At 37.8% G+C, this 15,417-nt stretch overlaps 1 protein-coding gene across 4 annotated transcripts in view; it reads left to right on the forward strand.

Moving 5' to 3' along the window:
- The window catches only part of dnajc13 (dnaJ homolog subfamily C member 13), an 83,112-nt gene that overhangs the window by 35,270 nt on the left and 32,425 nt on the right, over nt 1-15,417 (forward strand). For 2 of the 4 annotated variants that reach the window (XM_088643728.1, XM_088643725.1), the window contains exons 8-24: nt 776-871; nt 2,042-2,133; nt 2,623-2,789; nt 3,633-3,712; nt 3,810-3,979; nt 4,569-4,668; nt 6,713-6,820; nt 7,100-7,255; nt 8,474-8,530; nt 9,053-9,174; nt 9,595-9,670; nt 10,879-10,974; nt 11,187-11,330; nt 12,641-12,658; nt 13,563-13,645; nt 14,211-14,364; nt 14,948-15,051. In XM_088643728.1, coding sequence (XP_088499854.1) covers nt 776-871; nt 2,042-2,133; nt 2,623-2,789; nt 3,633-3,712; nt 3,810-3,979; nt 4,569-4,668; nt 6,713-6,820; nt 7,100-7,255; nt 8,474-8,530; nt 9,053-9,174; nt 9,595-9,670; nt 10,879-10,974; nt 11,187-11,330; nt 12,641-12,658; nt 13,563-13,645; nt 14,211-14,364; nt 14,948-15,051 — 1,823 coding nt within the window. The remainder of the gene's footprint in view (nt 1-775; nt 872-2,041; nt 2,134-2,622; nt 2,790-3,632; nt 3,713-3,809; nt 3,980-4,568; nt 4,669-6,712; nt 6,821-7,099; nt 7,256-8,473; nt 8,531-9,052; nt 9,175-9,594; nt 9,671-10,878; nt 10,975-11,186; nt 11,331-12,640; nt 12,659-13,562; nt 13,646-14,210; nt 14,365-14,947; nt 15,052-15,417) is intronic. The other 2 variants (XM_088643726.1, XM_088643727.1) reach the window with 2 other exon arrangements.

Here is a 15,417-nt window from a genome sequence, read left to right on the forward strand (position 1 = left end):
CTTGCATTGTCTTCAACCGAGAGATCTGCTTTCAGTGGTCAGTGCTAATTCTGCAACTCTCCTAAAGGGCACTGGAGAATGTGAGACAGTTCTAGCTTTGTAGTGTGTCAAAAGCTGAAAACCTCTGATTTTGATCTGGAGCACTTTTCAGGTCAAACAATTGGCATTTTTAAATCAGATGCTTTTCTAAAAAAAAGACAGTGGACACATCCCACTTTTTCAAAATGTTTTCCATAGTGTTTCAGTTCATGTATGTAAAACCTTGTGACTTTCCAGTTTGTCAAAGATTTGATTTAATCTAGCCCTTACATTCATTTGTAATTTTGTATATCTGCAAATGTATCATTTTGTTATTGGCTTCTAGACTCTTTGCTTTGTCTCAATGCCTGTCAGAGTGATAGCTGTTGCCCCTGTTATTAGCAGGGGCAGTGATGAGGCAAGGTTGTAGGTTGTGTGTATCCTGACCTATTTTATTTGCATGTAAAGGACCCAGGACTTTACAGGAGTGTAGATTTTACAACACACAGTACCATTCTGCCTTTCTTCCTTTCAGCAAGTAGGTCTCCAGCAGATTCAATTAATTTGTTACATTTGTTGACACACAAAATTCCTTAAAATATATAGAAATAAATACAGAAATGTTCAACGTCATTGTAGAAAAGTAGCAGATTGAATGATTTTTGAAGATTTTGTGCAAAAGGTGTGGTGTACATTTTATCTATAATTAGTATAGTTTTGTAGGAATTTGATTAATTATATTTTATCTTTTTTCCAGGAACCTGTAAAACGAATATTAGCGCTAACGGAAGCATGTTTAGTTGAGCGAGATCCGGCATCATATAATATTGTAACATTAAAGCCATTTGGAGAGGTGAGTGTTCTTTACTGGAGAGGATTAGATTAATTTCACTTTAGTTATCTGTGGAGATGCTGACTTAAAGGCTGAACTCCATAATGTTTTCTTCTCTGGGATAGAGTTCTATAAATGTAGCAAATATTATCTCTACGGCTCCAAGTATTTAAAATAAAACTGTTCCAGATTTATTAAATTAAATAAATTGGTGGATAAGTCCAAATCCAGAAAGCTACCTGTAGCACTGCTAACTTTGAGCGTACTGTACATCTATGCTGGCTTCTTATTTCACTCAGTGCAGATTGAAAGATAATGGTGTTTGTACACATTTGGAAAAAAATAGATTGCTATGGAACATTTGAATGTGCAGAATTAGCATTTGAAAGTATTTTCCAAGGAAGCACTACCCGTAAATGAAATTTAACAAGGGAAGAGCTCACCAATTCATAGGAGAACAGACTCATCTCCAGTAGTCATCTACAGTATAGTAGGTCATCAACTGTCTGGTGGCTACCTTTTTCTTTAAATGCTCATAATGATTTTCTAAGAAAACTAAGAATGACTTTCTTATGCCATTTAATGCTTTGATGAGTCCATGTTTTTCTAAAGAAGGTATTCGTTTTTTGTGACAGATGTTTCTACTATGAGTTCATTGTAACGCTCATCACATTCTTCATAGAGTGATAAGCATCAAGATATTCACCTGACTTAAATGATACTACTAATTGAGCGTGATTTAATAATTTCATATAATATTCATGGAACAAAACAACCGTACTGTAGTTGAGACGTTCTAAGGAGTGCTGAATTGTGCTGTTTTTTTGGGGATTGGTTGTCACATGTTGTCATGTTTTTCATTCACTAATTTAGTCACATTTGGTATTCTGCCTTTCCACTGATCAATAATGAAAAGCACCTCTCTTCTCTAACCATATCTTAAGTGCTCTTTTTAAATTCCTTAATCTCCTTATCCTTCAGTGGAACCAAACACTTTTCCACCAACAAGTTAAATAAAGATCCTGTTGTTCAGCAATATTTGCTCACACAAATCATAGAAGGATTAAATAAGTGAGAAAGAAGTGTGCTTTTCTGTGTAAAACACTGTATTTTCACTTGCATGTCCATAAAAGCACCACTGATAAAATACCAGATGATGGTTGAAGTGTCGTTTGTGTTTCATTGTTTTAGATATTTGCACTTGTATGTGATTCAGAAAATCCTCAGCTTTTTACTGTGGAATTCATTAGGGGACAGATCAGAAAATACTCCTCAACAGAAAGGTGTGTACAACTACTTATGTTTTTTTTCCTTATTGGCGTTTTTTATAATGCTTTTATAATAACTAAATATTTATCGTGCTTATTACTACCTAATATTAAGCAATCTTAACTAGGAACAAACCAAAAAATGTATGGAGGACTAATTTATGTCCTTCTTGGACTTGGAAAGATTACAAAAACAGCTTGAAATTGATCTGGGGTTCCTCCAACTAGAAGTAAAATTAAGAAAAAGTTTGTAAAACACTGCATTAACATGGGTTTGTGTTTGCCATTTTATCCAGTACAAGGAATCTGTATTTGCTTGATTCTACAGATTCAAAATCCATTTGAAATCTATTTCAACACCTTAGTCAATCAAATGATTAAACTGTGCTGGGTGGTTTCCTTTCATTTGTAAACTTTGTCGTGTTATCTTCTAAGAAAGGTTTGTTAATGTCAGCGGTAGTTTTTTTTTACCAGCGAGTGTTATCATTTTTGACATTCCTATAGAGATTCCCTGATGGCCAGTCTGCTGGACGGAGTGCGTGCTTCAGGGAACAGGGATGTATGTGTGAAAATGGCCCCCACTCAGAAGGGACAGAGGTGGGGTTTGCTCAGCATGCCAGTGGATGAAGAGGTGGAAAGTCTGCATCTTAAATTCCTTGCAGCACCTCCAAGTGAGTCAGATTACATAATAAATTCTAAAAGGGTTGTAGGAAACTCCTCTATCTCCACTTGAGGCCCAGTGCTAGTAGCCACAAGAATCAGATTACAACTCTTTCGTTCCTGCGGATGTTCTCTGTTTTTCATAACTGTGGTATTATAAGTGTTTGTGATAGTGATATAGAAGTGCAGAGGTACAGTTACACACAGAATCGTTGCTTTTGATTAAAGAAAAAGTAGATTTTTAGTTTGTCATGATTCGCTTACATGCCTGTATTATGCATGCCAGAGAACAAAAACATCAGAAATGTATTTTGACGGGCCTGTTTCAGAAACAGCTTGGAGTGACATTGACTTGTTATATTAGCAGGTTCACTAAACTGGAAAACCTGGTTTAGGGCATATTAAAGAACGTATTGGAATATATAAAAGGAGAAAATGTGACACTGTTTTTCGATCCAGAAGTCCATTAGTCATAGTCAATTTTATGCAGGGTTGTAATGTATTGGGTTTCCAGAACTTTCTTTGAATTTTCTCCCTGAATTCCCCACAAGAGACAGCCTCTTGTCTTCAGGCTTGCTTCTACTTCAAATTTCAATTCTTGTGTCCTTTCTTACACACAGAGGAGAAAGTAGCACAGAGTTACAATGTTACAATTTGGGGTAACTGCCAGCTGCCTGGTGATTTAAGCACAGTTTCTTTCCCTTCCGATAATTCAAAAGCTTTTCCTTATTTCGTTTTAAAATTTTGTATTCTTACATTGCTCTCCCTATCTTGTAATTTGTTTGAGACAAACAGCTCAATCCAGGGTATCTTAAAGTGTGTATTTATTCATAATGCTTTTTTCTTTGTTTTAGATGGAAACTTTGCTGATGCTGTGTTCAGATTCAACGCCAATGTTTCTTACAGTGGTGTGCTGCATGCTGTTACACAAGACGTAAGTGCTCTTTCTCTAACTGCCCATTTCACACACTTCATGAAGTTTTCCTGTCTGCCGGCCTGTGTTAAGAAGATGTGTTACTGGTACTTTGCAGGGCCTGTTTTCAGAGAACAAGGAGAAGCTGATTAACAACGCCATCATAGCCCTTCTGTCACAGGAGGGGGACCTGACGGTTAACAATGCAGAAGTGGAGAGCCAGTTTCATGCTGTACGAAGACTAGTGGCTTCCAAGGCAGGATTTCAGGCCTTTACACAGCTTCCAAAGTAGGACTTCTTGCTTGTGTCGTTGTGCGTTTCTAATGAGGTGTTTTATGATCGAAGCGTTTTGTACTTGTGTGTCACAAGTTCCCAGTTTTAAAGTCCCTTTAGTTTGTGTGCTAGTCCTCATCCCTTTAGTTTTTTTGTTGCTGCTGGTTTCTACTAGAGCAAGTATGTTGTATAGTCACTTTGTAGTGCAGTGCCATTGCAGTGCAGTGCCATTCTAAGACTACATTTGACTACAACACTTCGTGCATAATACTTTCACACATTGTCTGAGTTGCTTAATGTAACGCACGTCATTCAATACGGTTCTACGTGTAAGAAAAACAATCACTAAAAGCATAAATCAAACAATACTGGTTGGGTCTATGACGAAAAAAGCTTGTAGTGTTCAAATACTAAATATTGTGTCTCATAGTGGTCATGCATTTATCAATAGGCAAGACTAGATATGCTAATTATTGTCTAATCAGTTGCATTAATGTGGCTTCATTGGCATCTTGAGGTTTTATATTAAAATGCCAGTTGAGCATTTTTGTGAATTTTGTTGATTGTAAGCTTCCCATTTGCTGAAAGGTGCCTTTCTTGGTAGGTTTCGCGAGAGGCTGGGAGTGAAGACTGTGAAGGCATTGAAAAGGAACAATGATGGAGTCACACATGCTGCAATAGACATGCTTTGTGCACTAATGTGTGTAAGTATTTAATTCTTTCTTTTTGATGCGGGGCTCATGTTCGGTTTAATATAGCCCCTGAAAATGCATTCTTAAATTGGTTTACCAGATATAATGCCACTGTGATCTGAAGAAATGTATGCCAAGTTTCTCCTTCTGTAGTGAATGTAAGACACTAAAAGGTTTTTCATTCCTTGACAAGTAACCTTAAACACTATCTCAGTTGTTTCTTTTGTATTATTTCGATCAGTGCTCCAAGTTGTTTTACAATTGTATTTTCTCTCTGTCTTGTCAGGCACTGGTACTTCCCCATAGCCAGAACATTTCCCTCTAGGAGGCAGCCAGGAAACAAATTATCACGGAGCCATTAGGCAGCTGCATTGTTCACACTTATTCATTATTCATGGCAATTACATGACACAGTGACTTTGATCCCAGCAGCATCGCTAATTGTATTTAGATTAGGTCAACTTGTCAGTTTGTGCCATTTATTGACAGGAAGAATAATATCGACCTTAAAGATGGACCTATGTACAAGTACATACTGTACAGAAATGCTCCTTATCCCCTACATTGCTGTCCTGAACCTGTGCCGTGATATTCCCAGCAATGCCAGATAGCCTTATGATCATAAGTGTTTTATGACAGATGAGAGTTTTTCTTTAAGTTGGCAACCAAAATGGCAACCAATTTACTGTATGTAAGGACCAACCTTGCATACAGTAAATGTGAGTGGCATTTCAGCGCTAACTGTAATCCCCACCCCATGCTACCATACGACTATTAAGCAGTATGTAAAATACTGATCAGCCTTGTTGCTTTTTAGGAGGCCCTGGAAAACTGTGCCGTGCATGTCATAGTAATTGACCAAAACTGTTTATTAAGTTTCAGTGAGCGAAAAAGTCAAAGTGAAATAATTCAATAATTTAAATAAAACCAACCAGTAAAATAATCATTTGGACAGTGTTTAATTATTTATACTTCTGAATTTTTGTATGTTAATAAGTTAATACTATAATCATGTTGTAAGAAACAAAATATTTATTAGGTAAATTGTTTGGATGCCTATAAAATTATATTTTCAAGTATGGAATTGCAATGCAAGCTAGGAACACTCTTAAGATTGTTTCATCATTTGATTTCATAATAGGGTTTTATGTGTAACAATGCATTCGCTTTCTTGTTGTAAATACATTTAAATAACAGAACGCTTTATTTGTGATCATTTTATGAAGGGATCCTCGCTTTGTTTTATCAGAGGGCAAAACCCAGAACTTTTCCTAAAATAAATAAATTTAAACAAATTTGTATCTCCTGGCTGCTAAATGTCAGCGTTTTTGCATTCTTTTTTTTCCCATTCAAATTCAGTTTCAGCTGGTATGCTATCAGGTATTGTGATGCCATTTAACCAGGCTTTATTAATCATAGTGTTAAAACACTCTTTTTAGCATTTATAAAATGTACTGTAATTTGTTGCTCATAAGCAATGTTACCTATTAATGTTAATAGTGCCATGTCTTTTCACAAGGGCATAAAAGGAGGTCTCCTATCAGTTACTGCTGCAATCTTTCTGCTGTATTCCTGTACTGCTGATTGGAAAAAGAACCCCTCATCCCCACCTAAAGCTTGTGTTGTATTGCTGGGATTGATTCTTTCCTCAATTTCTTTGGTTTTTCAGATTAGTGTGAAAAGCTTAAACACAGCTTCCTTTTTCCATCTTCTCCCAGCTGCACGTCTTGCGTTACAAATGTATTTCATTCTGAACTGCACTATAATACCCAGAAAAGAGAATCTTGGTATTAATGGAGATAAGTGTAAGAATTTGCACTTATCCCCCATTAACTGAATTTAGAGCGTCTTGTCAGCATACTCCAGCTTTCAGTAGACAAGAGGAACACAACAATGCAGTAATAAGAATTTGAATTAGATCAAATCTGAGATCTGAATGAATAATGAATGAATGAGGTTTGACTCAGTAGAAATTGTGTCATATACAGTTTCCAATGAATAAACATTTTTTTTGCAGTAGACAAGCATCACGGTACTTTTCTCATTTTCATTTCAGCCCATGCATGATGATTATGACTTGAGACAAGAACAGTTGAACAAAGCATCTCTTTTGTCTTCAAAAAAGTTTTTAGAAAACCTGCTGGAAAAGTTTATCAGCCACGTGGTGAGTACTGTTTCTGTGACTTTCAGTGCCAGAGAAAAACAAAACAAAAACAGCTGAGAGTAGTATCATCGCTGGATGAGAGAACTGCAGTCTCAAAAACCACTTCTGTTCACAATATAGGTTACAGTATATTTTACAACTTAATTACACATTACAACACCTTAATTAACAATCTTAAATATAATCTCTAACTTGCTTATGAAGCATGGTTGGATTTCCAGCTCCAGAATATGTGTAGCGAAATATGTCTGGGTTAATGCTGGTCTTTGGTGTCTTCAGGAACACGGAACAGGAGCCCTTGTCATAAGCTCCCTTCTGGATTTCCTCACCTTTGCGCTGTGCGCCCCCTACAGCGAGACCACAGAAGGACAGCAGTTTGACATGCTACTGGAAATGGTGGCGTCCAACGGAAGAACCCTTTTCAAGCTTTTCCAGGTGAGAGCCGCAGCTGTTTCTCCGTGGATAACCCTGGGCCCCCTCTCTAAAGATCGGGTGCTTTGACATGAAAACTAAATGTACGTATTTTTACTTTAATGCCATTTCCTATAACAATTCCTAAGCAAAATAATAACTAGAGGACAAGCATATACTGTGTTTGGCACGACTTTACACCCTCTTTCTGGAGCAAATTGGGTTTTAAAAAAAAGTATGTGAAAAAAGGAGTGTGTTGGATTGAGAGATTTTTCTAATTTCCAAATCCATGAGATTGTGTTGTCATAGCTAAATGAAGCAGTGCAGGACTGCAGTCTGCAGGAGTGACATTTTTAATAATAATAATTGCTTACATTTATATAGTGCTTTTCTAGACACTCCACTCAAAGCACTTTACAGGCAATGGGGACTCCCCTCCACCACCACCAATGTGCAGCATCCACCTGGATGATGCGACGGCAGCCATAGTGCACCAGAACGCTCACGACACATCAGCTATCAGTGGGGAGGAAAGCAGAGTAATGAAGCCAATTCATAGATGGGGATTATTAGGAGGCTATGATTGGTAAGGGCCAATGGGAAATTTTAAATGACCACAGAGAGTCAGGACCTCGGTTTTACGTTTCATCCGAAGGACAACACCTGTTTACAGTATAGTGTCCCCGTCACTATACTGGGACATTAGGACCCACATGGACCGCAGGGTGAGCGCCCCCTGCTGGCCCCACTAACACCTCTTCCAGCAGCAACCTTAGTTTTTCCCAGGAGGTCTCCCATCCAGGTACTGACCAGGCACACACCTGCTTAGCTTCCGTGGGTTGCCAGTTGTGAGTTGCAGAGTGATATGTGATATTTTAGTCTGAATTGTCAAATTAATATTAGAAAGTAAAGGGACTTCATAATGTCAGAATAATAATTAATAATAATTTTGAAGTTTCTGGGTCCTCTCCAGACCCAGACAGTACTCCTTAGAATTTTCTCAGTTATTGAAGACTGTTTGGAAATGTTTAGGGTGTAACCAAGGAATTTGGTCATTGGGCTTTAAGAAAATTACTCACATCATTTAAATGCCGATACATGTAAAACCTTTAATGAAATCTGTCCTATTTGCACATGAATTGGATGATCAGGTGAAATGTTGTCAACGAAATCAATATCTGTACCTGTAAGGTAACATTTAAAATACATGTATAATCTCTTGAGCTATTCTTTTATTTTCAGCATCCTTCAATGGCCATTGTAAAAGGAGCAGGGCTGGTTATGAAAGCCATCATTGAGGTGAGATTTTGTCAAAAATAATTCAAATGTGTGTGCCACATGTTGTTTTTAAAATAAGCCATGCCTGCATGAATAATACATAAAAGCCTGTTTGGTAATTACCCGTACTTTGAGTTTGCTGCAGATTTCTAAATCAGATTGTCATTACATTAATGCGGTAAATATTTGTAGCTTGTCGTCATAGACTTTCTAATGGATCTCAATGTTGTTAGCAGTGATTTCACATTAGGAGTGGGAAACAAGGAGATAAGAGCCGCTGAGTGCTAATTAGGATTCTGTTCCTCCTTAAAGGGAAGCAAATGTTCCCGAGACATTTTGGGGTTTTGTTTGCTGATTTTGCAGATTTTGGCAAATCTGCTAAATCGGCACGGATTTTGTGGTTGATTGTAGTTTTGATTGGTATTTTAGATCCTTAGGTTAGACCCCGTTGTAATAAAACTGGTGAAGTTAGGCTAAACATGTTATTCCATTACAGATAAGTGGGATGGTATATGATAAGGTTACCTGTGTTGTTTGTCTCAGGAAGGAGATAAAGAAATTGCCACCAAAATGCAGGACCTTGCCCTCAGTGAAGGTGCCTTACCACGCCATCTCCACACATCTATGTTTACAGTAAGCTCAGATCAAAGGATGCTGACCAACAGGTGAGTGGCATGCCCTTTTTCAAACACTAAACTAATAAGCACTGCATCCTCGGCAGGTTTTCTTTAAGTTTTTGAAAATTCATTCTCTCTGAAATGTACCAAGAAAGCAGCTGTACACTTATTAGGAAACCACACTGAAGACCTGGTTGGACCACTGTGCTGATGTTGCTACAGTACCTCCTTTATGCCAGTTCAACAGAGTTTTGAGATACTTGCAGCCCAATCTCATTCCAGTCCGTTCTTCTTTAGCAGTAATGCCTTCGTTTGAGGTCGTGAGGGAAAATATGGTGTGAGGCAATTCTCTCATTATCATTATCATCCATTATTCATGGATGGAGGAACCACAGCATTTTGTGCTGCCTGCACCAATTTCGTTTCGTGTTAAAGAACAATTAACCAAGTCAATCTTTGCTCATTTAGGCAACTAAGCAGACATTTGGTGGGACTTTGGACTGCAGAAAACCCAACAGCTATGAATCTACTCAAGCGAATGCTGGTAAGATCATTTGAAGGCAAGCAGTTTTTTCTCATTTGTTAACAACAGTTTGCAGAAGATGTCCAACATGCATAGAGTGGTCAGACCTATGAAGTAGAAGGTAAAATTACTTTCTGGTACCAGTTAAAATGTATAGAAACTGCGGAGTAGCCAGAAAAAATATGTAGTACAGTGTATAGTTCAAGGCCAAGGCTAGTGTTTAAAATTGATGTCTTGACTCGGAAGTAGTTTCATGCTTGTCATATAACATCCGAATACGGTATATGTGGATATGTTGGCATTGTGAAGCAAATTGGTAAAAAAAGAATGTAAACATATACAGAATCTTCAGGAGAAAACCCAATCATTTTATTCACTCATGTCCTCAAAGTAGCTCCAACAGGTTTGTAATGTACACCATGTCTACCCCTGGGCTAGCAGATGTTTTATCTCACCCTGCCCATGTCAAGTGTCTTTTGAGAGTTTCAAGAATGACTTGAGTTCAAACGGTATTTCAGGGATTTCTGGTCATAGTTGGTCTTGGCAGCAGTGTTCTCTAGATGTGGTAACCTTAGGACTTTTTTTTGTGTGGGAGAAATCTGAAAGCAGGAATAACTGTACAGGAATAATTGGCAGTGTTTTCATAAAAATATAAAATTCAGATTTCAACTATGCAGTTGTCTGATCGCATTAGAGTCCAGAAGTTAAACATGGGCTAGATCAGTCCTGCAAAACTAGGTGGCCAGTAGACCAGTAGGTGGCACACTTCCCTTCACCAGAAATTGGACACCAGTGGCCCAGAATGGTCACAGTACTACAATGCTGTAGCAGGTGCCATTCTAGAGATGAGATTTTAAACCGTTTAAAGTTCTGACTACTTGGTCACTAAAGATTGTGACTCTCAGTGGCATTAACCCCACCAGGCCCTTGTCTGAATTCCACTTTGAGCTTGCACCATTTGCCCTCTGATATTTTCCACTTTAATTCAATCACTGCTTTCTCACTTCACCTGATCTGTGGAGTGGTGTGCTGCTGACACATCATGGCTGCCACAGTTCACCATACAAGGTGCTGCACTTCACTAGTGAATTAAGCCGATTGCCTCGTCCTGTATATATTTAATGCTGTGGGACTGAAAAGTGCTATTCAGATGCACGCAGTCACTAATTAATCATTACTGTTTTATGGCACTTCAAGGTCGTGTTCTTACTGCACCTTTGTGTTCTCAGCCAACAGGTTTGCTGGCGTACCTGGACAGTGCAGACCCCGTTCCTGAGAAGGACATAGACAGAATGCACATCAGAGACAACGTTAAAATAGCCACGGTACATACCTTGTTACTTTTGTGTGAAGGTGTTTTAAAAGTAGTTTAGTAGTTTATCTGCCTTAGATTTATTTTTTGTTCACAGAGAGCAGAATGCTATTGCTAATCTCGTATAAAATTCTGCGCTTAAAAATTGTTTTTAGAAGAAGCCTGTTGCAAACACGTTGCAAATATTTACACTCGTGGTTGTCTGGGGAAATTGGTTGTTTGCAGGATCAGTATGGCAGGTCCAGTAAAGTACCGGAGTGGCAGCGACTAGCTGGTAAAGCCGCCAAGGAGGTGGAGAAATTTGCCAAAGAGAAGGTGGATTTGGTTCTCATGCACTGGAGGGACAGGATGGGAATTGCACAGAAGGAGGTATGTTTTAGCCGGTACATCCCTGCCAATCCCTGGGGTATACGCTGCTGAAACAACATGAACCGTTTTCCTCATAACATGTGATGCTCACCCTTCATGTTGCTGAGGATGGAGATTTAGTCTGCCGGGTCCTCTGACAAAACACACTCAGGTCGCAAAGAGGCACATGTCAGTACTGACCAATTTTGTCAAGGTCACCTTAATCTGAATCACAGGGCTGCAAAATACACATATACAAGATGGGCAAAAGAGAACTCTCACACAGTGAGAGTGAATACTGAATAGTTTCTTCACTCTCTGTATCATACCCCAGGCAGTAGGAGTCACTGGGGGCACTAATGTAATGGCAGAGTGATTCTGTCAGATGACTCATGTGTTGTGTCCTATGGTGCATCATTGTCCCGGGAAAAATGTTCCTTGTTGTCCCAATAATGTTTCTGTATGGAATTGAATTGTCCTTCTCTACAGAATTCCTGTGAATGTTTCATTCCTATGATGTTCGAATTACCAGACTAAGTTTTATTATCACACTGTGTTTGAAAGAAGTAAAGATATTGTTTTAAAATGGTTATATCATGTGTGCCACTATATTGTAGATTTTGAGCCCATAGTCCATTTTTTATTTTCCTTTTATTAGACCATAACTGCTCTCAATAATACTTGTGTGATTAGGAAATTTCTTTGAACACCTGATCAATATCAATGTACCACTACATTGTGCTACATTACCTTTCATGCACAATCCTTAAATATTTATTTTCATTCTTAAGAATAATGTTCTAAAATAAGAAAACAATGTTGTTAGAAATAACATCATACTTGGAAGGTTCAGTCTTAGCTGCAACCTAGATTAATCAATGTACATTGTATATAAGTGATTGTGATTTTCTGAGCTGCTACCATTTGACTGTTTTTTAAATATTTTTTCACTAATTGAATTAAATGCCCCTTAATGTTGTTTTACAGTCTCTATTAATTTGATCCACAATACACTGTGAACAAAATTGATTTTTTCTTAAGATTCTCCGAAATTAGTTTGATATAAGTTTGTGCAATTATTTTGAAAGCTTTTTGCTCAAAAATGTTTATGAATGAAAAGGGTAATTTGTATTTTAAGGTCACAAGCTTGAACGACAAAAACAATCTGTTAACAATTGTGTCGCAAGCTATTAAATGCTAACTTTATAACTCCAATCAGTAAATATTAAAATCTAATTCAAATGCTTTCCCTATGAAAAATAATTTGTTTCTGTCGTCTTTGCACCTCTACTTCTCCCTGTTCTTTGGCTTTTTGCTGTCAATCAATACAGCAGGACAGGAATAACTTGGTGAGTAGTTACTTTTATGATTTGCTAGGAGAAAAACAAATAAAATAGACTGTATTCAATTGATCCTAGATTTTTCCATTAACTCATCTGTCCATAGATTATTAGAATGCTGGAATGTCTTTGTGCGTGGGTGTTGCTAATCATGGATAGGGTACTGGGGACACATTTTTGAAACAATAGTAAAGTTATACTGTATTAGCTGTTCCATTCAGGGCTTACATCACAAGAGTGAGTTGGCAGCAGTGCATGTGATGCACTCTGACAGCTCATTTCTACTGATCTGAGGGACATTGAGTGACATTTATCAGGAGATGTGTACTCACAACTGTGAGCAATGGACTCGCAAAGCTTTTCTGTGCTAAAGCACTGTGCTGCCTCTTGTCATCTCATCGGTTCACCATCTTAACTCCTCTTCTTCTGAAACGTGAAAGAAATCCCCAATCACAACATTTCAGTTGTGAGATGTGAGGATTCAACAGGATTGTTTAAATTTGAACAGTCAGGCTATTGGTTGAATTTTAATTCTTCCAAAACAATATCTTTATGAAACCATACTGATATAGCCCAGCTGATGTTGGAATGTGTAAACTAAACTTTTCATGTGTGTAATTAAAAATACATAGGGAAACCTTCTCTCTGGTTTGAAGTGCTTTAGAAGGGTGAATCTAAACAGGTATTTGAAACAAAATCCTAAATATGTATTTTGTAGAATTTCTTATGTTTCAAAATATTTATGATTAGTAATTTCAACTGTATGCTCACATAGCAAAATTGTAATTTATTTGAATTTTACATATTATAGTATATCATTTGTTTGGTTTTTAGGTCCCGGTGCTCGGGGGTTATTACAAGTTCTAAATAAAATACTGCATGTATGTATTAATATTGATTTTCCTTGTTGCAGAACCCAAACCAAAAACCCGTCATTTTACGAAAAAGGAGGCAAAGAATTAAAATTGAGGTCAACTGGGAACTCTTCTATTACAGGTATGCTGGTAGTGATGGCTTTATTGTAGCTACTTGTTCATGTTGTATTGACACCTGTGTCACCCTATGACGATGTGCGGTTGATCGGGTTCCTCCTGAAACACAATGTTCATGCTTGCGTAGCGCTGAAATAAATAATCTTCAGGGAAACACACAGGATAATGCTTCATAGTGCTGAAATTGTAGTGTCTTTTGTATGTTTGTGCCTTAGCTTGTTGCCGCCTGTCAGTGGGTTTGAGAAGATAAGAAGGAACAGCAATGACAAATATATAATCTATGGAAATTGAAAATAATTAGAAATGTTCTATTTGCATGTTAGCAGATTGGTTTTGATCCTTTGCTTTAACATCATGAAATGGCATAGCAGACATAGTTTGATAAACACCTTGTTTTCTGTCTGACGTTTCATAAACAAGCTCAAACAATTACAGTTTTGAAGACCGAGCAAGAATTATTTGATTGTATTACATCCGAAGTCCGAACACCCCCCCCCCCCCCCAGCCTTGTCTGCGAGAACTTCAAAGAGACAATCTTATTTCTCCCTCGTGGCGTCCGGCTGCCTCAGGTTCCAGCACGACCATGCCAGATCCAACCTGATCTGGAACTTCAAGACGCGGGAGGAGCTCCGGGATGCCCTGGAAAGTGAGATGCGGGCCTTCAACATTGACCGCGAGCTGGGCAGCGCCACGGTCATCTCCTGGAACCATCAGGAGTTTGAGGTAAGCTCGTGTCCGGGGAGGTGGAGCAGTCCGCGAATAGTTAATGACTTGTTGGACAGACGAACAAGTGTAGCTTCATAGAGTTTGGATCTTTTTGTTGTGTGTGATGGTACCAACTGAGGTTTTAGGGCTTTAAGGATTTAGATATTAAAGGGTCCTCTAGCGCCACGCGCACCACTAACACCGATAACGACAAAATGTCGCCATTTTATCCAGAAAATAAAGTATATTGAAAACAATGTGCTTTATCTTCAGTGTTTTGGAAACTGAAAGGCTTTGCTTTGACTGTGTCTTGAATGTAAACATCTGTCTAAATTATGTAATTAGCTGTGTAAAAGTCTGTTAAATTCTTTCATTCATACCCATTCAATGCTCATTGACCATTTGTCCTAGTAAATGCTACTTAAGATTCTCGTTAAGTTGACATGAGTTACTGGTGTAATAACTGGTATCATGTATTTTTTTTTTAATATGTTGTACTAAACCATCAGCATTTAAATCAATATTATGTATCACTCTACTTTTTTTTCCAGAAAGAGAATTGAATGAGTAACACTTTTGTTTTTGTAAATACTCCTTGAAGGTGAAATATGAGTGCCTTTCAGATGAAATAAAAATTGGAGACTATTACCTGCGGCTGCTTTTAGAGGAGGATGAGAATGAAGAAACAGGAGCCATTAAGAGATCGTAAGTGATTCATTTTTAAGCTTGCTAATAATTAATATAATAATTAATGGCTTGGCCTTTTTCTCTGGTTTAAGCTAGAACATGGGGATGTCATGATTTATCCAGTAGCTCATAAACATTATCTGTAGAATTGTGTATGGGTTTTTCAGTTCTATTAACAGATAATATAATTCTAACACCTGACAAATCCAAGTTTGTAAATAATTGTTGTGTAAAAATAGCATTAAGATTGAGTCAAATAGCTTACTGTAGTAAAAGATGTTTTACAGCCAGAAAACTGGGGCTCAGTGACTTTCTGTTGAAAACTGGTGTTTTACCTGATGACTTATTTTAAAAAATAGCAAGAAACCCTAGTTTCACAACTGA

The sequence above is a fragment of the Lepisosteus platostomus genome, chromosome 8, assembly GCF_059453375.1.
Source record: "Lepisosteus platostomus isolate fLepPlt1 chromosome 8, fLepPlt1.hap1, whole genome shotgun sequence".
In the NCBI taxonomy this organism is placed as follows: domain Eukaryota; kingdom Metazoa; phylum Chordata; class Actinopteri; order Semionotiformes; family Lepisosteidae; genus Lepisosteus; species Lepisosteus platostomus.